We start from the raw sequence: 27095 nt of genomic DNA, 5'->3' as shown, positions 1-27095 counted from the left end.
GGAGTCCTTAACAGCCATGATTGTTCATGTCATGCATAAATACTAGCAGAGAGTTACACACACAAAGTTGACACGTGGAGTGTGTGTCCCTTACATGTACTGTGGCCTGCTGGCAAAGGTCATGTGCCACTCGGTTTACTCCACTAGATGGTGCAGAATATCAAGATTGTCTAAAGGTTATTTTACATCAATTTGCTTTGGTTGGTTTCTGTCGGATCTCCTTATCTCAGGGGGTGTAGGGGTGTAGTCGGTTCACAAATTCCGGTTTAAATCAGTCTGAAGTGGTGTCCTCTGCCAGTCTTCTGTCCTTCCCCTTTTCTGGTTTGAAAATTGACCAAAAATCCAGTCTGCTCTAATCAGTATTGGTGATGTAAAGGAGACAGAGATGATGCCATGTGTTATCTGCTGAAATAGGGTAGATTTAATTGAGACAGGACAGGTGAGGTATAGAGGGGTCTGAAGGTGCTTTGGGTGTCAACACTGCCACTCACTCTGCCAATACCCCCATTGTACATCACTGCTATGAGTACAAACAGAGAACCTCTCCTCTGACAGTCAAGACTGCTCTCCTACACTTTCACCAGCTGGTTTGTTTCCTAAACATCACTTTGGAAATGGGGGAGAGATGCATGGGCATCTTACAGTTCGGTGCGTGAGAAAGTGATACCTACTTGTCCAAGGGCATCAGAAACAGAATAAAATAGAAACACATTGATTTGCTGTTCTCCTATTCCTTTCTACTATCTGATCTAAAATGATTATTAAGCTACTATTCTACAGTCTTCAGTAGTGTAGCACTGAGGGCTCAGGGCATTGGTCATCACAGATTTCAGAGGACAGGTGCAAACTATAGATGAACACATTGCAGAGGGGTGTGTGAGTTTAAGTGAAATTGTCAACTCCCCATTAATTTCAATGTAGTCTACCATGAAAGATAACGGATGGACGTTCTATTCTGGAGTTTTTGGAACACCTGAGGACAGTTGGAGGTCATGGGATGCAGTGGCGGTTCTAGACCATTTCAACTGGGGGGGGCCAAGCTGGGGCCAGTTGTACTGTTAGAGGGGCCAGTTACATTAGACGTTATTGTTGTCATATCGTTTTCTTCACTGCATTGCAGGCATTAGCAGGCAAAAGACCATGTTCATAATCATTATTGTTCCGCGTTGCCACTGTCTAATAACGGATGTAAAAAAAGAACGATAACACATTTTTACTATGTCAACATTTTTTCATACTCCACATTTAGGGGGGCCACAAGGGGGTCCAAAATTGTTGTCACAGGGGCACTGCCCCCCCGCCCCGCCAAAAAAAAAGGGATGGGTGGCAAAGGAAGGACGCGCGCTAGGTAACTGAGCTGACCAGGCTATTATTTCCCCGTCGATGCGCACAGTCCGGCCAGCCATTGGTCAGCTCTGCAGAAAAGAGGAGGTACTCGAGTCCAGAAATCTTTGTTGAAAAACTCCAGATTAAGGGACTGCAAAAAGGGTGACTGCGGACAAGGACGCTTTTAATATTTTGAAGTTCTCTACATCCATACCGTACAGCCTGATTTGTGCGTTTTTCTAGATACTTTGCGGGGGTTATAGTGTACTTTATCCGATGACGATTGAACTGCCTCGACTTGGAACGTTGTCTTGGATAATTGAAATTGTCCAAGACGGACAGTGGGAAAAATCCAGCGAGGAGACTGATATCGCAGCGTGATACTGGCGGTTGTCTGTTCTTGCAAACACCACCGTAAACGATCTATTACGAAATATCGGGCTGCCAGTACTGCGAAAGCAGAGTTTGTTGGTCGTCCCAGACCAGCATAACTTGCCGTTTTCACGCAGTTAACTTTTTACCTTTTCGTGGATGCGGTGAAGCGGTAAGTAGTCTACGGTGTGTTCAAAGTAATCGAGGATAGCTGTTGGAAGAGGCGCAACTTCGCCTATTCCGCCTCCTTTTTTTTCCACGGAGAAAAGAATAGTCTCTGCTGTTCCCCTGGGATGTAATTGCGTTCCCAGGCAAGTTCAATGGCTCTGTAAGACTCAGAGAATAGCAATCCATTCATGGTTGGGACAAAAAAACACTTATTTTATTATGCAGAAAAGACTATCATTGTATCTTTGTAAACAAATTTAAATCGAGTACAATTACATGTAGATAAAAAATATTGATTGTTTAAAACTCAAATGGCACCATTATTCAGGGAAAAATAGGGTGCTTCAGTAGATAAAGGGACTCTGAAAGACTGCAAACATTAAGCATCCATACCCCCAAGTTATAGACAGGGCCCTGCCACTACTTCTTTTAGTTATACCTCCAAATGTGTCTATATAACACCCTCCTTTAAAACACTTAACATCCTATGTTTTGGCATGACATGATTTTTCACCTCTAAAGATTGATAGTTGTACTGTAAGTGTTAGTGGTTTTGTTTAATGGGGTTGTAAAGGGAAGCTCTTTTGTGAAAGAGCCTGTTTGTGTTGATCTAAACTCTCCTTCTGTCTGAGGAGGGGTCTCTGGCTCAGCTCAGCTGACAGGACCATTCCCATGGAGATGATAGGATCACTTCCTGTCTCAGGCCAGGCCAGGCCAGGTCATGGAGCTTATGCTGGACCAGGAGTGTGAGTTACACACAGAGATGCACACTCACAACACAAATGTATTCAAGAGCATATACAAGCGCACAGCCTACACATCAACGCTCACTCACTACACACACACACATGCAAACACTTTTCACCCATTAAAGGCCCAATGCAGTCAAAAACATGATTTCATGTTTCTCATATATATGAATAATACTGTGAAATGATGATAATGCTCTTTTAGTGTAAGAGCTGTTTGAAAACACGCCTGAAATGTCAGCCTGTTTTGGTGGGATGGAGTTTTAGTTAATACACCAATAAGAAAGAGTTCCAAACCTCTCTGCCAATAACAGCTAGTTTTCAGTTTTACCCTCCCCACTCAGACCACTCCCAGACAGTCCTAGCTTAATTCTTGCTTGAGAAATTACTAAGAAACTATTTTTGTTTCTTTTTGACCATATTAATGAAAAACAATTACAGTAAGGTATTCTTACCCAGAAATGATTTGATATTGAGAACTGCTGCATTGGACTTTAGATTAGACCCACCACCATGACTGACTGTTAAAGCTTTCTCTGTCAAGCTTAGCATTATTTGGGAAAGTTTTTTGCTCTACTTGTATTAGGATCACGGGCGGCAGGGCATTAGCACTCTGGTTGACCTTTGGGATGGGAGTTAGAGGTGTTATTCAGTGTTTCAGTGTCATGGCTCACCGGTCCTGTTAGTGTTCCCGATCGTGCTCAGAATACCGGTGTTACGATTAAGTCCCGGCGGAGTCCTGTCCCAAGGTCATATGACTGCCACCCTGGACCTTCTCCGAGTTTCTTGGAAAAAGCTAGTGAGAGAGAAGTTGAATGGCAGAGGGGGTTGGTTTAGGGGGCCGGGTCTGTGCTATCAGAGAGTATGGAAACACGTGACCAAACCGAAGGACTGAGCTAAACATACAGCCCTGGCGGTTTGACAACCACAAGCCTTCATTGCCTTTCTTTAGGAGAGTGAAGGACATAAGACTACAAAGTTGAGGAATGGGAAGGTCATAAACCTACGTCGGCAAGGAGTGTGGAGATCATAAGACTTCATAAGCTAGTAGTGAGGATGAGGTCATCAGTCATCATACACTCTTAGGAAAAAAGGTGCTATCTAGAACCTAAAAGGGTTCTTTGGCTGTCCCCATAGGAGAACCCTTTGAAGAACCATTTTGGTTCCAGTTAGATCCCTTTTTGATTTCAATGTAGAACCCTTTACACTGAGCGTTCTACCTGGAACCAAAAGGGGTTATCCTATGGGGATAGCCGAAGAACTCTCTTTTGGAACCATTTTTTTCTAAGAGTGTTGAGGTTACAGCAGAATGGCTATGAGTGTGGATGAAGGATGTTTTGTGTAAGAGCAGAAGATAGTGGCTGGAATAATAAGCCTGCATAGCTAAGGAGTATGGAGGTATAAGAATATTTTGAAGATAAATACACAACGCAGAGACAGAGGACGAGAGGTCAATACAGTATTAACCATCAAGGGAAATAGTTTTTTGGGTGTGTGTAATTGTGTTACAGGTGTTTTGAGTGTGTCTGCCAAATGGCAGGAGAAATGTGGCTCAGGTGGGATTTTAGGTGGAATGCTTTGATGACTGAGACCGTTAAACCAAGCAAGAATTAGGGTTCTCCGTCCAGTCTGTGTGTGTTCTATTCCGAGGGTGACCCAGAGCTCGTAGAACCCCCAGACATAAAACACTATAAACTCCCCACCTTTCCTTACCAGCTCGTTCGCAGTAAAGTTCTCTGTCTTCTGTGGGTGAAGTCATAACCTTGCCGTGACTTTGACACCTCCCACAAAGGGGGAATACGCGGTTAAGGGGCAGGACCTTTTGATACGGTGTGTTAACATTTACAGGTCACACTGGCCTCAGTTCGTGACACACATTTATACATTGGATTTGATTTATGACCCTGATGGCACCTCATAAGGGACACGTGGAAATATTACACATTACATACAGGATATTTTAGCAGGAGAGGTTTTGGACCTATGAGTTCAGCGGGTCAGTCTTGAAGAGTGAGAAAGGCTACTGTATGGAAATAAAACTGGAAGGCAGTGCTTCCCACCCTTCCCCCTCTCTCTCCCCCCCCTCCCCCATCTCCCTTCTCTCCTCTGTGTGCTCACCAGTTGCCAAGTGCTAAGAATCCGGGGAATGTGGGATTGCAGTATTCTGATAAAGTTTGCTTTGTTCCCTCCGTGACCTAAGCACTGGGATGGAGGCTGGAAGTCTAAGCCAGAGCAGTGTCGTGGTCCACACATAAACACACATTATATAATTACACACACAGATACACATGTCCTGTTCACAGTTTACAGACCCAGACACACCCGACCATGCTAGTGATGGTATCACAGCTGAACAAATGTGACAAAAACAGACATTTCACGGACATTAGGCCAACAGTAACACACTTAAACTGTCCACTCAATGTTTGAATGGTGGAACAGGGTTAGGGGATGGAGCACGTGGAATAAGGTGCTATAGAATGTAGTGACGCACTTTATCTCGTCACTGCTTACACATGTAATTACATGCACAAATACATGTAGGCTCACACACACACACACAGCATAGACATCTATTCCCCTACATATAGGCACACACCAATGTCACGCAGCAGCAGAGGATAGGGCGGGTGGGTGAGTGTGTGTGTGTGTGGTAAACAAGGAGATGAGCACTTTGATTGTGGGGTGGGAGGAGGAGAGGGATACCAGGGGGAGGCAGGAAGTCCGAATTCTGGTTGGGGGATCAAGGGTGGAAAGGCCACTGGGAGAGAGGTCTACAGTTCAGACGCAATCGTTTCATTTCACTGTGTGTGTGTGATGGCTAAACAGAAGCCCTGTGTGGTGTTTACATGGTAAATATGATGCCAGTACATTGTGTGTGGGGGCTGTCGTTGTGGAATGTCACATGCTGACAGAATGCTTACAGATCAACAAAGGAAAGGCAGAGAAAACATACTGGAGACCAGTGACAATATACTGGACTCAAAATCTGCAGCCACAGAGCCAAGTTGATTGAAGGTTTGAGATTTTGACGGGTGCCGTGTTAACACCATTTGTTTTGTATTTAGAATGTTGCTGGACCTTTGGTGCTAACTTGAAGACAGTTGACCGAACTGAACTTAATCTGTACCATAGGCGGCCAGTGGCACCTTTTTTAAATTGGGAGGACGGACTCCTAGTAATGACTGGAACGAAATCAATAGAATATGCATCAAACAGCATGGTTTCCATATGACTATGTTGTATGTTACTAAAACCTAGTGCAAGTAATGCCCAGTGTTTGGTTTTAGCCGTGTCCATGTACCCTCTCCAGCACAGCTGGCAATATGGGCTACTGTAAACATCCTTGACTGAAAGCTGGTGTTTCATACAGGGCTTTCAGTCGGATGTTTGCAGCAGCCAACTGCCATTATCATCGCAACTACTATACAGCTATTGTTTTTTTACATGGAGACAACTGTTATAGCCGTCACTATTAGGCTTATATACAGTCAACTGTGTTTGCCATAGAGGCTTTTACTATGCATGCACATAGAGCCATACACGGAGAAACCCTGTAGTGTGGACTATGACCAATCTGTAACATGAATCGATCAATTAAATCCAAGGATGTTTAGGGGAGAAATCCAGAGGGTGAAACGGTTATCTGTCTTTGTCACAGGCCAGCCCCAGAGGACTTCATATATTGATGGGTCTCAATTATGACCACCTGAGAAGTGAACGAACTGGAGACACACACACCCTGCTACTTTCCCCTACATGCTGTCTGTTGGCACCATCTCTGATGATTGTGCCCAAAGGACTTTAGAAAAACAGAGTGGGAGGAGAGGAAACAGCTCTGTTCATGGCAGTTGGTTCACAGTAGCAGGGAGGGGTTACATCCTCAGGAGAGAGGAGGAGGAGGAGGAGTGGTGGTGGTGGTGGGGGGGGGTTGAGTGAAATCCGGACACTACTTTATCTACTGCCTTTTCTGATCACTGATCTCAGAGGACATGACAAGCTATAGAAGCAAGGTGGAAACCTGTCAAGCCCTTTTATCAAACAGTGTTCTTGAAGGAAAGGAGACAAGGACAGTACGCTGTTAATGAGTATTGAGACACAGTCGTGTAAAGTTTAGGATTAGGGTAATCCGATCTGTGGGTAAGGGTGAGTTCTAACTGCCGACCTATGACCTCTCCGGGTTTCAGGCAGTGTAAACATCCTACACTCTCAGCGGCGCCCTCTAGTAGCCGGGAGTGGGATGTTTGCGCTGCCTGACTCGGGAACGCTCCTGGAATACTGCGGAGCACTTTGGGAATGACGACCGAGGCAGAGCAGGAAATAGGGAGGGGCTGCCATCTGATTGGCTGTGACCTGTGACATGTCTGCTCCGGTGGGACAGGACCACCCATCTCACAACAGACACGCTGCAGGAAACACACACACTTGCGTGAACACACGACACACAATATACACTGCCGGTCAAAAGTTTTTCAAAACACCCTCTCATTCAAGGTTTTTTTTTTTTTTATACTATTTTCTATATTGTAGAATAATAGTGAAAAGACAAACTATGAAATAACACATACAATCATGTAGTAACCAAACAAGTGTTAAACAAATCAAAATATATCTGAGATTCTTCAAAGTAGCCACCCTTTGCCTTGATGACAGCTTTGCACACGCTTGGCATTCTCTCAACCAGCTTCATGAGGTAGTCACCTGGAAGGTAGAAAATAGTAAAAATAAAGAAAAACCCTTGAATGGGTAGGTGTTCTAAACGTTTTGACCGGTAGTGTACGTGCACACAATCGTACACATATTTGCACATACTGTATGCACTCCCGGACCCCCAAAAATGTTGCCAAAAAATGAAGAGGGGGCAGTTACACTTAAATATAAAGGAAATGTACATTGCTTTGTCATTGTGTGTCCCTAAACAAGTACAGGCACAATACACTATGTATGAAGACCAGACTGTGTATGTACTCTATACAGTATGTAAAGCCTGGTCCCAGTAGAGAATTTAATCTATTTTCCTGTCATCACAGATAGACCAATCCTAATGTAATGTTATATATAGGTGTGCTGATCTAATGGACCGTGTACTCCGCTATGTGTTGACCGATGCCTATGGTATGTTAAGTGACTGTGGGAGGCACAACGCACAGAGGAAGTCGACACAAACCATTGTGTGAATGGGGCAGGGTTGTAAAAGTGCGTGTGTGTGTACACCAGTGTGCCCTGGCCTGGTCAGTTCAGTTGGAACCAGACCCACCCAGACTGACATCACTGCAACAGGGAGCCCAAAAGGAAGTAGCTATAAATACCTTCAGATGACCCCACAGAGACACACACACAGCCCTCTCCATGTCTCCTGCCATTCCTCCAGGGAATGGGTTAGATTTAGTGACCTTGTTCTACTGTTATTACTCCCTAACCCCAATGTTCTTTGTGGTTTAGCTCTCTCTCTCTCGCCAATGCTGACATCACAGGAAGAAATAGAAGCTTTTCCTTCATTCAGACTCTAGAGGGCGTCCTGTCTCCATGGTTTACTATTTCTGAGTCAGCGTTGAATATGCAGTAATGCCTTCCCTTTCAATTCAGCACAAAAGGTTAGCCTTATAGACAGAGGACTCGTCTTTATATCTGTGCCAGTATAGCGTCTGCGTCAGCATGGGCAGTGCCATTGAGGCTACAACCCATTGGAATCCCCACCCAGTTGACTACTTTAAAATGGCGTAGGCATGGTGGAAACTAGGCTTGGGCAGTATACCGGGGTATTTGGAAATAGCAATGGGAGGGATTTTCAATGCCGTCAATATCGTTTAAACTATTTCTTATAAGTTTTTCAATAAATTGTAATATTTGTAGCTACTTTTTAAGTGAATACCTGCAGTCAACTTGTGCAATACGTTAGGAGATAAAGCAGACTGCGTTCTTCATTTCACCTATCACGTTATTTGAAATAGTTCCACAGAACATTTGAGACCGTCATGTGTTTGTTTGTAAACGGCACAACAGCAGGAAGCGGGAGCTGGGCGGGAGCTGGGCTAGCTGTGGGGTTGGTGTTGTATATTGAAAGACAAGTGTTTTTGTTGCTTCTATAGAGTGATCAGGGACGTGCAACTCTAGTTTTCCTTCACAGAAAATACATTAGTGTAACACATTCGGCAGAATATATCTTCATTTACATCAGATGATAGCAGAAGTGGAACGCTATTTGTCTGGCAGCCACACAAGTAAATGAGCTTACAATGAAATGGCAATGTTTGTTTTGCACAGATTATTCATGGCCATCATATTTTTAATGTTTGTCATAGAAAGAATGTAGCCAGCTACATTTCTTGAGGTTTTGCTTAAAGTTAATCTTGCATTTTACCGAAGAAAAGTAAGCTGGCTACACCAAGAAAAGTCCTGGAGAAAGTAGCTACAATTCAGTCAGAGCGCTCTCTGCTGAGAGAATGCAGTTCAAGAATTCTCATCCGAGTGGAGAAGTGCAACTGAAGCACAAAGTTAGTCTGACTAATTAGTCTAACTATGTTTGAAGTGGAACTAACAGCGTTTAAACTACTTTGTCTGTTTCATATCTGCAATCAGAAGATCAGTCAAAAATATACAATTCCCAGTTTATTCTACAAAACCAACTTGATTTAAAAATAAGTTCTATGTGACTCAACATTCCATGGTGCACACGAAGGCATTGTTGGCAGACTAGATGGATGCAGTCAGGGGCGAATATCTGATATCAACTTTGGGGGGGACAATTACATGAAATTTTCTCAAGAGCAATTCCTGAGGGGGACACCAAAAGTAGTGCTGTAACACATAGCCTACATTGTAATATGGTAAATGTATATTGAGGAACCAAAGAAATAAGGTGTTTGCTGTACTCCTAACTACCGGTACCCAAAACTACACAACTACTCACAAAAGCAATACCATTGCCTTTAACAAATCTTAGTTCAGTCACTAGTTTAAGTTGAGAGTGGGGGTATCCATGGCATTCACATCAATCATCTCCAATCCAAAGTTAAATCTAGAATTGGCTTCCTATTTCGCAACAAAGCATCCTTCACTCATGCTGCCAAACATACCCTCGTAAAACTGACCATCCTACCAATCCTCGACTTCGGCATGTCATTTACAAAATAGCCTCCAATACCCTACTCAACAAGCTGGATGCAGTCTATCACAGTGCCATCCGTTTTGTCACCAAAGCCCCATATACTACCCACCACTGCGACCTGTACGCTCTCGTTGGCTGGCCTTCGCTTCATAATCGTCGCCAAACACATTGGCTCCAGGTCATCTACAAGACCCTGCTAGGTAAAGTCCCCCCTTATCTCTGCTCTCTGGTCACCATAGCAGCATCCACCTGTAGCACGCGCTCCAGCAGGTATATCTCTCTGGTCACCCCTAAAGCCAACTCCTCCTTTGGTCGTCTCTCCTTCCAGTTCTCTGCTGCCAATGACTGGAACGAACTACAAAAATCTCTGAAACTGGAAACACTTATCTCCCTCACTAGCTTTAAGCACCAGCTATCAGAGCAGCTCCCAGATCACTGCACCTGTACATAGCCCATCTATAATTTAGCCCAAACTACTACCTCTTCCCCTACTTTATTAATTTATTTTATTAATTTTGCTCCTTTGCACCATATTATTTATATTTTAACTTTGAACTTTCTTCAAATAACAAATCTACCATTCCAGTGTTTTACTTGCTATACTTTATTTACTCTGCCACCATGGCCTTTTTTGCCTTTACCTCCCTTATCTCACATCATTTGCTCACATTGTATATAGTCTTGTTTTTTCTACTGTATCATTGATTGTATGTTGTTTTACTCCATGTGTAACTCTATGTTTTTGTATGTTGTCGAACTGCTTTGCTTTATCTTGGCCAGGTTGCAATTGTAAATGAGAACTTGTTCTCAACTTGCCTACCTGGTTAAATAAAGGTGAAATAAATAAAATACATTTTCCAATTATGTTCCTATTTTACAAGTCAAAAAAATTGAGAACCTTTCATAATGTTGCCAAACAAAGACTCAACAAACTTACCTGAGACTCCCTGTCTCTGCCAGTCTGTCCCTGCATATCTGTCCCCAACTCTGCTGTCTGTGTGCCATCTGTTGCCTGCTCTGCCTAATGACATCATTGTGAAACATTTCCATTAGAATTTCGTTTCTGTCTTATGAACATTTTATCAACTAGTCTTTGAGATATTAGGCTACTAGGGTTCTTACTTTGCGTTTTGGTGTACTGAAAAATACTCTGATGTCCGTCTTTTATTTTTCTGCCATTTTTCTACCTGGCTGACTGGCTACACACACACAGTGTGTAGGTTATTTACAGTAGGAGATGGGCTTCTATCATCTTATCTTTTATCATTCTATTTGGGCTTCGATCTAAAAGGTAGCTAGCAAATGTGAAATGGATTAAAATGACAAGAGTTGACAGCTGTATGAGTTCACCATTTACACAACATATGCTGCAACCTTTTGTAATTTTAATAGTTTGTTTCATATTGGCTGGCTTCCAACAATAGCTGAATTTGCAAAGCAAGCGAGCACCAATTCCATTTCAGTGGTGTTTGCTATAATCTTTGCTACCCGGGTTAAATAAAATAAATAAATAAAAGTTCCCTTGCGACAATTTAGCTTTTGCAACGAGACCATTAAATATATTTAAGACAATGGTAGAAGAGAGTGTAGTTCTGTTCAGTTTGGACTTCAGTTTATCGCTAAGCTTATCACAGGGACTTTGAAGCACTAACTTACATCATCTGCATGCTGATTTTGGAATAAATTGACGATAGCAAAGATTCCATCTTTGACGAGGCCACATAAATGGAATAGGTACTAGCTAGCTTAATAGTTAATATTTGCGCGCTAGCTCTGCATATTCAGCTAGTGTGTGTGCGCGATTGACTGGATTAACCTCACGTCAGTTACGTTCATTGAGTGCCTTTCAGACAGTAGATACGACCTCTACGTTACCTTGCCAGTGGATCAAACCATTGTGAGGAAAAAGGTGGGGGGGTCGCAATCTTTTGAAACTTAAAAACACGCTATTAAGTGTCTATAATCAGCACAATTGCTTTCATTGCGTATTGTTAATATTATTTAAATTACATAGTTATGTTTCAGTGATATATTGGGGGGGACAAATCATATTTTTCCCAGGATGGGGGGGTCGTGTCCCCCCCGCGATTTCCGCCCCTGGATGCAGTTCAATGCCTGATTCATATAATTCATCAATACATTTCTTGGTATCCCAAAAATATTGCTTTCAGGTTGTAAATCACAGCTGGCCTAGTACATTGTCCAATATTTTGGACAAAAACAGACTAATGTAACTAAGGCTGGGAATATCAATACAATCAAACTAGCAAAGTCAGTCTTAATGTGGCTAATAGGCTAGCGTATCTATTTATGTAGCAAGCTAAAAACACGGAGCCTAATGTTAGCTAGCTAGCTAGGAGGATGTCATGCCATTGGAGGAGTGGGTGAGTGACTGACATTGTCCCCTCATATTGTTTTTCGGTGGCTGTACACAGCTAGAGATACAGGTGTCTGCCTGTAAACACACAGTCCAGTTCAAAGTGAATGATGGCAGGCCCATCTGTCTGTAAACACACAGTCCAGTTCAAAGTGAATGATGGCAAATGGCTTGTTTGTATGAAGGCCTACTATATCTCTGATTGGCTATAGCGCACCAGTCTGTGTAGACTCCGGTCTTGGACGAGACAGATGTTTTTATTTGGTTTTATTTGCTGCAGTGTCTATTAATTGTCCAAACGCACAGCCGCTTTCCCACTATACTGCTATAGAATTTTCACAAATGCCTTAGTATACGTAATTCCTAAACATTCTAAGAATTTATGAAAATGTACATTTTTTAAGTTTGATATTTAAGAAGTCAAAGCCCTTTGGATGAGTTATCTGTATCTTGATTTTAATACGTTTTTTCTTCTCTTTGTTCTTAGCCTGTCTGCTCCTCCCCCTTCTTCTCAGACCAGAGCAAGCAGGCCCATTGCCCTAGCGACTCCACACAGACACAGCGTGTACACATGCTGCTCCAGAGCCAGTACTGTTCTTCCTTCCGAAAAGTATGCCTCTCAACTTTGTTCATTTACACAATGTCCTTTGTTCACATTTGCTTATAAATATTCTAAACTCACCAAAAATGATATTTGGTAGCTCCTACCTATATATGTATAACTTTATGAGTTGGATTGCCTCTGCGCTCGTTAACATATTTAGCTAGCAGCCTCAATGGAAATTCGCTATTACTTGCGCAAATTTTGTTAGCATACTGGTAATGGACACCGAATGGGCTTTTTTTCGCATTTTTTGGCCTGTAATACCATAAATCCTGGGATGAGAGGACAGTATGACAATATGAGAAAATGTGGATACCGTCCAACCCTAGTGGAAACCCTCAATGGCGCTGCCCATGCTAAAATGCTTTTGGCCACTAGAGGCCTCTATCATTCTCTGCTTGCAGATGACACATTGCGTCGGAAGTACCATAGAATTACTGCCTTTATATATTATCCAGAATGACTATAGGCCTGATTCCACATTGAACACTGCTTCTCTTCCCTTGATGTTGCAGGTCTTAAAAGATTGCAGAGGTGTTGGCATGGTGATAGTTCCAGCTATTGAAATAGGGAACAAGTGAGAGTTTCTGTGTTAGTGTTTGCTTTTAATAACAGTAAAAATATGTAATTTGTTTGATCTAACAATTGTTTTCTATAGGTGCAGATTGCAAATGTTCAATGTATTTTGAATATGATGAATAAAGGCTATTCTTCACCACAATCTTCTCTGTTATGTAATTAATCATGTGTAATTTATTTCAATTAGAGTAAAACAGTCATGGGTTTACTATCATCCTCGAGACTAAACCATGGGTTTACTATCATCCTCGAGACTAAACCATGGGTTTACTATCATCCTCGAGACTAAACCATGGGTTTACTATCATCCTCGAGACTAAACCATGGGTTTACTATCATCCTCGAGACTAAACCATGGGTTTACTATCATCCTCGAGACTAAACCATGGGTTTACTATCATCCTCGAGACTAAACCATGGGTTTACTATCATCCTCGAGACTAAACCATGGGTTTACTATCATCCTCGAGACTAAACCCTGGGTTTACTATCATCCTCGAGACTAAACCCTGGGTTTACTATCATCCTCGAGACTAAACCCTGGGTTTACTATCATCCTCGAGACTAAACCCTGGGTTTACTATCATCCTCGAGACTAAACCCTGGGTTTACTATCATCCTCGAGACTAAACCATGGGTTTACTATCATCCTCGAGACTAAACCATGGGTTTACTATCATCCTCGAGACTAAACCATGGGTTTACTATCATCCTCGAGACTAAACCATGGGTTTACTATCATCCTCGAGACTAAACCATGGGTTTACTATCATCCTCGAGACTAAACCCTGGGTTTACTATCATCCTCGAGACTAAACCATGGGTTTACTATGATCCTCGAGACTAAACCATGGGTTTACTATCATCCTCGAGACTAAACCCTGGGTTTACTATCATCCTCGAGACTAAACCCTGGGTTTACTGTCATCCTCGAGACTAAACCCTGGGTTTACTATCATCCTCGAGACTAAACCCTGGGTTTACTATCATCCTCGAGACTAAACCATGGGTTTACTATCATCCTCGAGACTAAACCATGGGTTTACTATCATCCTCGAGACTAAACCATGGGTTTACTATCATCCTCGAGACTAAACCATGGGTTTACTATCATCCTCGAGACTAAACCATGGGTTTACTATCATCCTCGAGACTAAACCATGGGTTTACTATCATCCCCAACTCTTGCGGTGCTGTTGGTCTCACTTGGACTGTTTAGGGAATTCACATGCTTTCTATCTCTATTCCAATATTTATATCACTGCTTGTCTTTCTGCCATGAGGAACTGAAACCTGGGTCACATAGAGCTGACCTGGGGATTTCTGCGGTGCATGGAACAGCTGGCTGAGCCACCACTCTCTCTCACACACATACACACACACAATGCTGTTATACACTATGACATTAACACAGTCACACACATAAAATTACTACACACAAATAGACATGGAATAACATGTACTTTGTACAGCTGGAGAGGCAGGATTATGTGAGTGTTGTGATAAAGTGTTCACAGTAACAGTCTGACCAAGAAGGGTCAAAGGTCAACCAAGCACATTGCGTGTGTGTGATTCCATCTCATGTAACCTCCTGTGAACCCCCTTAACCACATATCATTGATTCATTCATTCGTGGTCAAATAAGTTGCATACTCCAATATTGTCTTTGTCCTTATGGGTGTAGGCTTCTCTTATTTTCACTTCTCTTTCTGCGCCTTAGAAAGCAGAAGATCTCAGAGTAACAACTAGTTTCGACCTCAGACTGAAACACCCCGGAGTCGAAGTCGAGTTTCGTCTGAGAAACCCAGGGTGCCATTTTGAAATATAGAGTGGTTATAGTCTCTTGTGACAGACAGCACATGTGAAATTTGGTTTTGGGTGCCGAGATTAAAGGTCGTCCAATCCAACCAGAAAACTGTGTTGCATTTTTATTATATTTTGCAATGTTTATGAGAAGGGGATGATTTCATATTTAATACATTTTATACAGTAGTGTTTTGTTGATGTATATCCAAGATAAATTCCCCATTTGGAACAATAAAGTTTCTTATTCATCTTTTCCTTTTTATTTGCCATATGTTACCTTCCAGTTCACATGTCTATATACAGTATGCGAGTTCTGAATGTCACTGATGTATTACATGGAACTGTAGATGAGAACGCGCAAATGCTAAATCTGATTAAACACGTCATATGCACCTCTTGCAAATAGCTAATATAATACATACAATGTGTTAGAGGTTGAACTTTGGATTGGCCCACAACAAAATATTTCTCTCCAAAAATGTGTGGATGTTAGGTGAGAATAATGATGATGATCACACCAACTCTGAGGGACAAATTCCTGCAGCCCACTGGTGGTACAGACGAGAAGTAGCTCACTTCTAGTCAGGTGCAGACACAACACCTGCACAAGTTTCCAGTCCAAACTTCAGAGGAAACTGAAACAAGAAGAGGAGTAACACATCGTGAAAGCCATCTGTTACAGATAGCTAAGGCATACATTCTAATCTGGAAGGAGAGTGAATGTCAGTCTCACACATGGGCAGCCAGGCGTGCACACACACACACAGATCTGTGACATTATTGTAACACATCAAGCACACACACAGATCTGTGACATTATCTGTGACATTATTGTAACACATAAAGCACACACAACATGCTGTGATACTGGTACAGACGTGGGGTTTTAGGATTAGTGGTTTGTAGTCTATGTGTGTGTGTGACAAGATGAAGAGAGAATATTTTGGCCTGTTTGGTCCTTCTCTGTAAGACAATGCCGCCAATTGAAATAGTCTCTCTCCTTTACACATACCCACACACAGGGTGAGTCACTCGCTCTGCTCCAGCACCCATTCCAGGAGGCAGCCGCCTCATTCTGTCAGTATGAATCAGTGCTGTGGGCACACTGCACTTAACACACAGTACCAACCATTTCCCAACACAGAATACCCCTACCCAACACCCCACAACATCCATCCCCCAACACAGAATACTCCTACCCAACACCCCACAACATCCATCCCCCCAACACAGAATACTCCTACCCAACACCCCACAACATCCATCCCCCAACACAGAAAACTCCTACCCAACACCCCACAACATCCATCCCCCAACACAGAATACTCCTACCCAACACACCACAACATCCATCCCCCCAACACAGAATACTCCTACCCAACACACCACAACATCCATCCCCCAACACAGAATACTCCACACCACAACACACCACAACATCCATCTCCCCAACACAGAATACTCCTACCCAACACCCCACAACATCCATCCCCCAACACAGAATACTCCTACCCAACACACCACAGCATCCATCCACCAACACAGAATACTCCTAAACCAACACCCCACAACATCCATCCCCCAACACAGAAAACTCCTACCCAACACCCCACAACATCCATCCCCCAACACAGAATACTCCTACCCAACACCCCACAACATCCATCCCCCCAACACAGAATACTCCTACCCAACACACCACAACATCCATCCCCCAACACAGAATACTCCTACCCAACACACCACAACATCCATCCCCCCAACACAGAATACTCCTACCCAACACCTCACAACATCCATCCCCCAACACAGAATACTCCTACCCAACACACCACAACATCCATCCCCCAACACAGAATACTCCTACCCAACACACCACAACATCCATCCCCCAACACAGAATACTCCTACCCAACACCCCACAACATCCATCCCCCAACACAGAATACTCCTACCCAACACACCACAACATCCATCCCCCCAACACAGAATACTCCTACCCAACACACCACAACATCCATCCCCCCAACACAGAATACTCCTACCCAACACACCACAACATCCATCCCCCAACACAGAATACTCCTACCCAACACACCACAGCATCCATCCCCCCAACACAGAATACTCCTACCCAACACCCCACAACATCCATCCCCCCAACACAGAATACTCCTACCCAACACGCCACAACATCCATCCCCCCAACACAGAATACTCCTACCCAACACCCCACAACATCCATCCCCCCAACACAGAATACTCCTACCCAACACACCACAACATCCATCCCCCAACACAGAATACTCCTACTCAACACACCACAACATTCATCCCCCCAACATAGCTCAACATAAGTACCCCAACACAGCTCACCACAGAACACCCCAACACAGCTCACCACAGAATACCCCAACACAGCTCAACACAGAACACCCCAACACAGCTCAACACAGAACACCCCAACACAGCTCACCACAGAATACCCCAACACAGCTCACCCCAGAATACCCCAACTGGGCTCAACACAGAATACCCCAACACAGCTCTACACAGAGTACCCCAACACAGCTCACCACAGAACACCCCAACACAGCTCACCACAGAACACCCCAACACAGCTCAACACAGAACACCCCAACACAGCTCACCACTACTTCTAATTATACACCACACATTTCACCAGGGAAATTTCTACCCAAAGGAAACTAGGCACAGAATGCCTCTACTCCCACTCCCAACACATCTCAACACATGACACCGTACCCACCGTACCCACACACTGAAATCAAATACATTTTCATTTGTCTGATGCGCCGAATACAACAGGTGTAGACCTTACCATGAATTGCTTACTTACAAGCCCTTAACCAACAATGCAGTTCAAGAAATAGAGTTAAGAAAACATTTACTAAATAAACTAAGTAGAAAATGTAATAAAAAGGGGGGGGGGGAGTAGTGTCATTGTAAATAGTCTGGGTGGCCATTTTGATTAATTGTTCAGCAGTCTCCAATCCAAAACTGAGCATCACCCTACAGAGTGTAACACAACAGTCCCCATTTACCACTCTGTACTCAACACACAACATCATCAACATTAACCAACATCTAGTAAGACAGCAAGGCTTTACCTTACACAATAAGCCCTAATTAAATACATGCATTCTCTAAGAAGGCATGATTAGCTGCTGTTGACATGGTGTGTGTGTGTGTGTGTGTGTGTGTGTGTGTGTGTGTGTGTGTGTGTGTGTGTGTGTGTGTGTGTGTGTGTGTGTGTGTGTGTGTGTGTGTCATAACCCTCACACATTCTTCTTCTCACCACACACACCTCAATTAACACAAACCTGTGTGTGTTATTTCAGTGTTTAAGATTCCAAATGTCTGCTGTTAACTGAAATGAACTCTGGAGATGCATGGCTCTCTTCAGACTCATCTGTGTGCTACAGGCTATACACTCGCCTTCTGTGGTCTTGTGTGTGTGGCGCTGGGCAGTCAAGGTTATAGTAGGTCTGGCTCATAGAATGGCTAGAACATACATATTCTATCCATCTAATGGTGAATTTCGAGAGCTTGGGAATAGATGTTTCTATCTGAGTTATTGACATAGCCTTGTTCTGTTTAATGTTCTCTAGCTACACTGAGTGTACAAAACATTAAGAACACCTTTGCTAATATTGAGTTGCACCCCTCCCCCCTTCAGAACAGCCTCAATTCACCAGGGGATGGACTCTACAATGTGCTAAAAGTGTTCCACAGGGATGCTGGCCCATGTTGACTCCAATGATTCCCACAGTTGTTTCAAGTTGGCTACCAACATACCCCGTTCAAAAGCCCTTAAAACTTGTGTCTTGTCCATTCACCCTCTAAATTGTACACATACACAATCCTTGTCTCAATTGTCTCAAGGCTTAAAAATCCTTCTTTAACCTGTCTCCTCCCCTTCATCTACACTGATTGAAGTGGATTTAACAAGTCTCATCAATAAGGGAGCATAGATTTCAGCTAGATTCACCTGGTCAGTCTATGTCATGGAAAAAGCAGGTGTTCTTAATGTTTTGTACACTCAGTGTATAAAGTACTCTAAATACTCCAATTCATGTTAAGTTCAAAAGAATACAAGATGGAAATTGCTGACACCATTCAAACCAATGAGGGTTTAGAACTTTTTGCAAATAGAACCTTGGTTGTTCTTGGTACATGCCAAACAATAAGAAATGGATTTGGTTGGGTTTGTCTGTAGAGTGACGTGCCACTCCCATATACTCTCTCTCTATCTCTCACATACACACACCATAAAGTACACATGTTCTTTTGCTGTTGATTTGCCATATTTTATTACAGCAGCCATAAAATTATGCTCCAGAAACTTTCTTATACAAATCATAAGAATTGATACAATTTACAAAACACACTTATGAAGGGAACCTTTACACATCCAGAGACCAACCAGTCACAAGGAAGACAACAGAGAGAGAGAAAGATAACAAGTGAAAGAGAGAGAGAGAGAGAGAGAGATGCATCTATACCTGAAACAGAACACTTACACATCGACAAGACGAGCTTTCCAGCGTTCCATAGACTGGATGTACAGTTAGTCCCCTTCCCCCAGTCCTCTCCTCTTCCCCATCCTCCCATCCTCTTACCCATCCTCCCATCCTCTTCCCCATCCTCTTCCCCATCCTCTCCCAAGCCTATCTATACCCAGATGACGAAAGGGGCAGTAAAAAATCGCAAGAGAGGGAGGAGATCCTTCTTTATCATAAGCCTTCTTTATCATAAGTCAGAGAGTAAATCAGTCATTTTAACTGGTCTTCATTTGGCACATTTTAACATGGCAATGCCAACCAATAACGTAAGGCTAGGGAGAAGGAGAGAGAGAATAAGAAAGAGAGAGTTGGATTCAAGCCATCCACCCAGCCTCCTTTTTGAGAGGCTATACTACAAATGTGTATGTGTCTATACATACACTCAACAGTTCTGCATTTCTTCTCCCCAATAAAAAAACAACAGCATCCTCATTAGGATTCAAATGAATTATTCCCCAATAGGACGGTCCAGGATTCAGGACCCAAGTGCCAGGTATTGTTGTGAATCATGTGTATGCTAGATGACTCGGATGTAAATGTACTGTAAAATGTGTAGCCTACGGAAACGTGCTATCCCAAGCTGCCGTCTAGTTACTTGCGTGTTATAATCACACTGGTACATTGAAATGTTCGGTTTCTGTTCTTATGGAAGCAAATTGTGCCTTTTACTCTAAAACCCATCAGCTAACCAAATTCATATATGAAAATAGTTAACTGAAACATTGGTCAGTACACACACATCCCTAACTGAACACAATTAACCAATAAAAGATTAATAGAAAAGAGGCACTTCAGATAGTAGTAGTACACACACTGCTTATCACAAATACACTAGTCTCAACACACACATACTAGCTAATAGCTACAGTATTAATACTTGAGCCCGGTATACCTGAAAATCTTATATGAGCCTGTGCGTCTGACTAGCTTGGCTGCTCTGAAAGCTACAGAAGGCTTTGTGTAGGAAGATGGGATCCGACAGCCAATGATTCACCCTCATCGCCAGGATCAGCAGCCAATAGGAAGATCAGCTCAAGAAGTAACCAGGAAGTAACAGAGATATCTCATATAGGAAGACACAGATTGTCAAAGGTGCAAGATTCCACACAGCAGCCGCCTTGTCAAGCAGTTGTTTATATCCTATCAGATTGTTTGTTTCATACTTCCAACCAATCAGGCTGCTTGTTGTATGCTAACTCCTAAATGTGATCTGCTTGGCTAGAAGGGTCTGTACAATTATGAGTGGATTGCCAAGTGCAGTCAATCAATACAAAAGGATGAAATACACTGTGATAGAGAGAAAACATTGCAAGAGTAGTTTAACGGTAAGGATTGTGCTGCATACTAAACTTAGCTACTACAACTTAGCTACGACTTTTAAGTCCATAAAAACATTGCATGGGCCAGTAAAAAACTATTATCCCTTCAGTCTTCCAGTGGTACAGTCTCAATGTACTCGCCCTTCACCCCCTCCTGGAGGGATTTCGTGGAAGCGGTACAGCCCTTGGTTCCCTTCCCCTCTCCTCCCCCATCCCCCCATCCCCCTGAGTCCTGCTTCGTCAGCAGATTACGAACCCTGTGGGGGTCTCCTCCGCTCCTCTCCCGCTCCAGGATGGGTCCTGGCCCAGGCCCAGCTCCTCTCCTCCTGGCCGGGGGCCCCCAGAGGAAGGTGTTGGCCGGCTGGTAGTGCTGGCGAGCGTAGCGGAGCAGGCTGCGGCGGAGGGAGCGCGGGCGGATTGTGTAGACGTAGTACTCCAGGATGCTGTGCAGCATGTTGGGCAGGGTGCCTCGACACAGAGCCTCGTCCAGCAGCAGACGCACCAGGGGGGCTTTGAAGGCCTCGAAGCCGAGTTCACCCAGAGACTTGAGGATGCGCGTGATCCGCAGGTAGTTGTGCTGTGACCTAATGAGACAGGGAGAAATAGGTAGGTTACTCATCACCTGTACGTGTCTGTGTGTGTGTATGCACGTGTGTGTGTACGTGTGTGTGTATGTGCATGTGTGTATGTGCGAGTGTGTATGTGCGAGTGTGTGTGTGTGTGTGTGTATGTATGTGCGCGTGTGCTTGTGTGTGTGTGTGTGTGTGTACGTGCATGTGTGCATGTGTGTGTGTACATGTGTGTGTGTTTGTGTGTGTGTACATGTGTGTACGTGCGTGTATGTGTGTGTTTGTGTGTTTATGTGTACATGTGTGTGCGTGTGTGTGTGTATGTTTGTGTGTGTATGTGTGTGCACGTGTGTGTGTACGTATGTTTGTGTGTACGTGTGTTTGTGTGTGTACGTGTGTGTGCACGTTTGTGCGTGTACATATGTGTGTGTGCGAGTGTGTGTATGTGTGAGTGTGTGTGTTTTTGTGTGTGTACGTGCGTTTGTGTTTGTGTGTGTGTGTGTGTGTGTGTGTGTGTGTGTGTGTGTGTGTGTGTGTGTGTGTGTGCGTGCGTGCGTGCGTGCGTGTGTGTGTGTGTACACCTGTATGAATCACTCACTCATTGAGGTGCTGGAAGCGTTCCTGCCAGTTGGAAGCTCGGGTGACATTCCCAATCTTATCCAGCAGTTTGATTCCGTAAAAATCCAGCATGAGTGTGTACGCCAGCAAGAATCGCCGCTTGGCCTCCCGAGTGCTTAGGAATTCCTTTGGGACACAGCAAAGATCAGTCGGAGTAGATCCCACAATATTCCAAATTCCTGTACAACATGATAACATACTGCCATTTTCAGATCAGTAAAACCACAATGGTCAAGTTGCAGTCAAATCGGTCAATGTGTGGTTATGTGGTCCTGTTATGGTCTTTACCTTGATCTCCTCCTGAGTGAGTTCTTGAGCATAGAGGTTGAGCCCTTGCTCCCTCAGAGGGAAAAGCCTGCAGGAAAGACAAAGAGAGAGACGAACGTCACAGAGTGTGTTTATCTCTCTGCCACTGACTTTTCTATGCATCCTCTCTTTCCTGTCTTCATTGTCTTTCTCTTGCTCTCCCCCTCTGCCCTCTATTTCTCTATACACATCTTCCTTTCTCCTTCTCTCTCTCGCTGACGTCTCTTATTAAGTCAATTCAAGGAGTGCCAGCCACCCTTCTGCACGCGCTCACTGCTGCTTAGACACCCACTCATTTATATTATGCTAATGATCAGCTCTGTCAAAAAGGAGAGAACGACGGAGAAGAAGAGAAAGCGAGAGATATTAAGGGCGGCGCTGAAGGGTGTAAGTGCAGCAGCATATGTGTGAACCTCAGTGGTGTGACTGTTTCTTCTTGGTGTTGTGTGGGTCTCTAAGTTATTTAGGTCTGTGTCAGAGAGCTGGCTGAACTTTGCTGTTCTCCTTCCTGCTTGTGAAAGACAATTTAGTTCCTGCAAATAAGAACGAGATCCATTTCTATGTTCAAACATACATATGTAACAGACCTGGGTTCAAATACTACTGTCTGAATGAGCCTGGTCCCACAACTGCAAACCCTGCCCATATTTCAAACACTCAATGTATTTGAAATATTTGAAATAGTATTTGAACCCAGTAGTCGCAGGTGCACGTGACACACACATCCATAGTAACTTGAAGGAGCTCTCACCACTGTATGTAGGTGTGATTGTGCTCCAGTTTGTCATAATCTCCTTTCCATTTGGTCAGGATCTCCTCAATGAAGATGACTAGAGATGGATTCAGGTCAGTCTCAGAAATTATACAGGAAACACATGTGCCTGGTTTGGGGTCAGCTTAAAATGTATGTGTGTGTGTGTGTGTGTGTGTGTGTGTGTGTGTGTGTGTGTGTGTGTGTGTGTGTGTGTGTGTGTGTGTGTGTGTGTGTGTGTGTGTGTGTGTGTATGTGTGTGTGTGTGTGTGTGTGTGTGTGTACTGACCATCTGGTATTAGAGGGATCTTGTTCAGGTAGAAGCGAAGGTTGCGGTAGTCATTAGGTAACCGGGGCTCCTTGTAGTTCTAGGGAGGGAGAGGAAAAGGAGGAAAAGTCAGGAAGTGTGTGTGTGTGTGTGTGTGTGTGTGTGTGTGTGTGTGTGTGTGTGTGTGTGTGTGTGTGTGTGTGTGTGTGTGTGTGTGTGTGTGTGTGTGTGTGTGTGTGTGTGTGTGTGTGTGTGGAGCGTACCGGGTAGCTGTGGCGATATTTGTAAAGATCCTTTGCAGCATAAAAGCTCCTCTTCATCTTGGTGCTGGATTCAGAGTCAGAGAACTGAGAGAGAGTGAGAGAGAGAGAGAGAGAGAGAGAGAGAGAGAGAGAGAGAGAGAGAGAGAGAGAGAGAGAGAGAGAGAGAGTAAACACTGGCTGAAATAGATAGCCACAATGATATCAACAGGGTTAGTGTCTGGTGTTAAAAGGTTGCTACTCAGATGATCCCTGAGTGACACGTAAACACATGTAACCACCAGCTGTGTTACAACAGATGTCTGGGTTCAGTGGGTTCATTTTTGGTGTGGCCTTCTGCCCCATGAACCCAACTCTAGCATTATGGAGGCTTCAGATGCACTCACAGTCAGGATAAAATGAAGCCAAAGGCACCATGTCAAGGCATATATGGAATAAAAAAGGTAACTGACTCATTACAGAAAAATATTATTGTTTACCTCTTTTGTACCAATGAGCAGAGATGCTGCCCTTCGAAATTGTAGAGTTGTTGAGTAGGCTATTGTCATAAAAACAACAACAAAAATAAACAAAAAGAGAAAGCCTAAAGGCCTAAACCTGAAAACAGCAAAGAATTGGGGGAATGAGCATACTGTGACATTGACCCAAATCAAAGGCAGGAAGATTGGCTCCCCATATTTGACCCTATTCTTTTTGATGTAAAACAAAATTGTCACCTTCATCAGATCACTGTCTCACTTGCGCACAACACTAGCCTACTCTCTCCGCTTGTGCACCTGGGACATTGAGAACACGAACGAGGATATAAAACAAGGCAGAGATAGATAACATTTTGGTTAAAACTGGAGGCAATAATGTAGGAATTATGGCTATAAGATACAATACATCCACTTGTGGCAATGCATAATACCACATCAAATGGATACCTGGCAATGACATTAGATGTAGCCTAGACATAGCAACAAGACATGCGTTAGTACAATTATTTGGAGACACAGCCTAAACTAAGCTACAAGCCTACATACAAGCCTGATTTTGGTTGCCCACCATTAGACTGAGATGTTGACATTTTCAGCGAGTCGGTTATGCAGCTGTGATATTTCCCTTTTCTAATTTAGCTCAGGGCAGTCTGCTCTTCTTTCACTTTTCTCTGTGTCTGGTTGCTATAGATATGCTGTTGTGCTGTTTCGTTTCTGTAGTGTGTTGGTATTTACCTGCGGGGACATGTCCGCTAGTTCGCCGCATCTCTCCGTCTCGGGCGGGCTGACACACTCCGATATCCCGCTGTCCTCATCACCCGGATGCTCATCGCATTCCGAGTCTGACTCCCACGTCGAGTCGCATTCTTCCACAGTGCTCGGCTCCTTGTAGCGCAAACTGCCTATCAGATTTCCCATTTAACAAACCTACACTGCAGCCGTCCTCTGTGTGCTTTTAGCCTACATATTTTGACGTGCAGTCTGCCTGCTGGTGCTTTTAAATGGCAGGCTGAGGGAATTTCCAATCCACGGATTTGCTGGTGAACACACCCCCAATGTGCGCCGCGTGCCGGGTGACAGCACCAGGACCGAAGATGACATCACTTGCTCCGCGACTCAGGGACAGGGGTGAACTAGTGTCACCTCTAAGATCGTCAATGTCAGAAAGATAACCAAAAATGATTCTCCCTTTCTGTCACTGACGTAATGTTTTCCATCGAGTTATAATCGGATTTTCACTCATTGTAGAAATTGGCTATATGGGCCTGCCTATTGGTAGACTATATAGTACACATGTGGTTGTGTGCCGTGTTTTTTCTAGTTAGGTAGGCTAATCAACAGACTACAGTTTACTACTTCAGTTCACATTTAAATAAGGGCCTTCCTCCTAAGGGATGAGCTCTGATGTGTGGCAACACAGAGACAAACGTAATACAACATGACAGCCTACCCAAGCAGTGTTGGAGTGGGAAATGGATCAAAGTCAAACGCACCATTAGCTGCTGATAGAATAAACAGAGCTGGATGATAAAACACAACAGAACGGACATCAAATGCAAAGTAGAAAGATCGACATTCAGTGAGACAGGAACCAGAATTGTCAATCTCATCACCACCACATGAGAGCAGCATTTCCTACGTAATATATTATACCGTAGCAACGTGGATCTCGACTCCTTAGCAAGCCTGTTAGCCAAATCCTATTCAATTACTTTTGAGTTGTAATATGTAGTTCTATGGTTCCAGCACATTTATTTTCCATTCGTCTCCAAACTGTAGGCTAATCTCGAAATAATCCATAGCCAATATGCCTACTACTGACACTTCAGTCTGTTTGTGTCATGTTTGGAACAATTAACAGAGACGAAAGCGAGAGAGAGAACGAAAGCGAGACCTGTCTGTGTGTGCATGAGCTGACTTTATAGAATGCCCGGTCGGAGATGTAGCACCATGGACAGCGGCTGAATCGAACTCTCAAAATCCCGCAGTTCAGCACCACAAGACAATGGACAGCGACCGTAAACTGCAGCCACTCCTTGTCTGTGGAGAAAATTCATGAAATACAGAGGAAGGCCTGCTAGCCAGAAAGCAAGAAAGCTGACTCCCACGCAAAGTCTATCCTAGGACTTTTTAGCCATATTTGATTTCAAACGTTTAACTTAAGAATTAAATTAAAGTAATAGGGAATAAGTTAAAGTAATAGGGCATCATTGAAACTGACTACTCTAGTGAATCCTCCAACTACACCATCAGTGTGTCAGTAATATACTTCATTAAACAGAGAGGAAGGAGTATTCGATCCTTTCCTGTGGCCTACACTCTGAAGAAAAGGTACAGAATTGTACGTAAAGGGGTACAGATGTTTGTTTGTTACTGTAGTGGTACCCTGTAAGCAGTATAGGTACACAAATATACCCTTACAGTTCATATCTTAAAATATCCAATAGTGTACCTTTAGGGGACAAGATAGTACCTTTCTTATATATAGTCCACAGGTACAAAAGTGTACCTTTACAAAAGGTACAAATGTGTCTTTTTAGGGTACCACCACAGTGACAAAGCCATTTGTTCCTTTTAAATGGCAAAAATGTACCTCTTCTCTATACCAAGTCCAATTTGTAGCTTTTCTGCTAAGCAAAAGTACAGATCAGTACCATCAAGAATCATTAGTGTACCCTTGAGGGTATGCAAAATACATTTGTACCCTGGGAAATAGAAATGTACCTTCACCGTACCCTTTTTTTGTTTAAAGTGTGTGATGATTGTACCTAAACAATATTGTGTACAAAAATGTATATACTACATACGCACCTGTACCCTAAAAGGTACTGAACAGTACCATGGGAGATC

General features: G+C 43.5%; 1 protein-coding gene and 1 long non-coding RNA gene across 4 annotated transcripts; one reads left to right on the top strand and one right to left on the bottom strand.

Moving 5' to 3' along the window:
• Positions 1–1377: 1377 nt before the first annotated feature.
• Positions 1378–13425, top strand: LOC115193785 (uncharacterized). 2 transcript variants are annotated; one of them, XR_003878236.1, is made up of 3 exons: positions 1379–1870; positions 2502–2612; positions 12588–13425. It is a non-coding gene; the product is annotated as an uncharacterized LOC115193785 (long non-coding RNA). The 2 variants fall into 2 exon arrangements; XR_003878235.1 differs by having other exon boundaries at positions 1378–2612.
• A 5973-nt stretch (positions 13426–19398) lies between these two features.
• Positions 19399–25313, bottom strand: ogfrl1 (opioid growth factor receptor-like 1). 2 transcript variants are annotated; one of them, XM_029752765.1, is made up of 8 exons: positions 24981–25067; positions 24246–24542; positions 23770–23853; positions 23528–23606; positions 23239–23317; positions 22470–22536; positions 22162–22307; positions 19399–21578 (listed from the first exon to the last, which is right to left on the bottom strand). In XM_029752765.1, the coding sequence occupies exons 2-8, from the start codon at positions 24486–24488 to the stop codon at positions 21101–21103; spliced, it is 1176 nt and encodes a 391-aa protein (XP_029608625.1). In that variant the 5' UTR covers positions 24489–24542; positions 24981–25067; the 3' UTR covers positions 19399–21100. The 2 variants fall into 2 exon arrangements, with proteins under 2 accessions (XP_029608625.1, XP_029608627.1); XM_029752767.1 differs by lacking the exon at positions 24246–24542 and having other exon boundaries at positions 24981–25313.
• Between the last annotated feature and the right edge of the window lie 1782 nt (positions 25314–27095).

The sequence above is a fragment of the Salmo trutta genome, chromosome 5, assembly GCF_901001165.1.
Source record: "Salmo trutta chromosome 5, fSalTru1.1, whole genome shotgun sequence".
Lineage (NCBI taxonomy): Eukaryota > Metazoa > Chordata > Actinopteri > Salmoniformes > Salmonidae > Salmo > Salmo trutta.
This window is presented reverse-complemented; position numbering and strand designations above follow the sequence as displayed.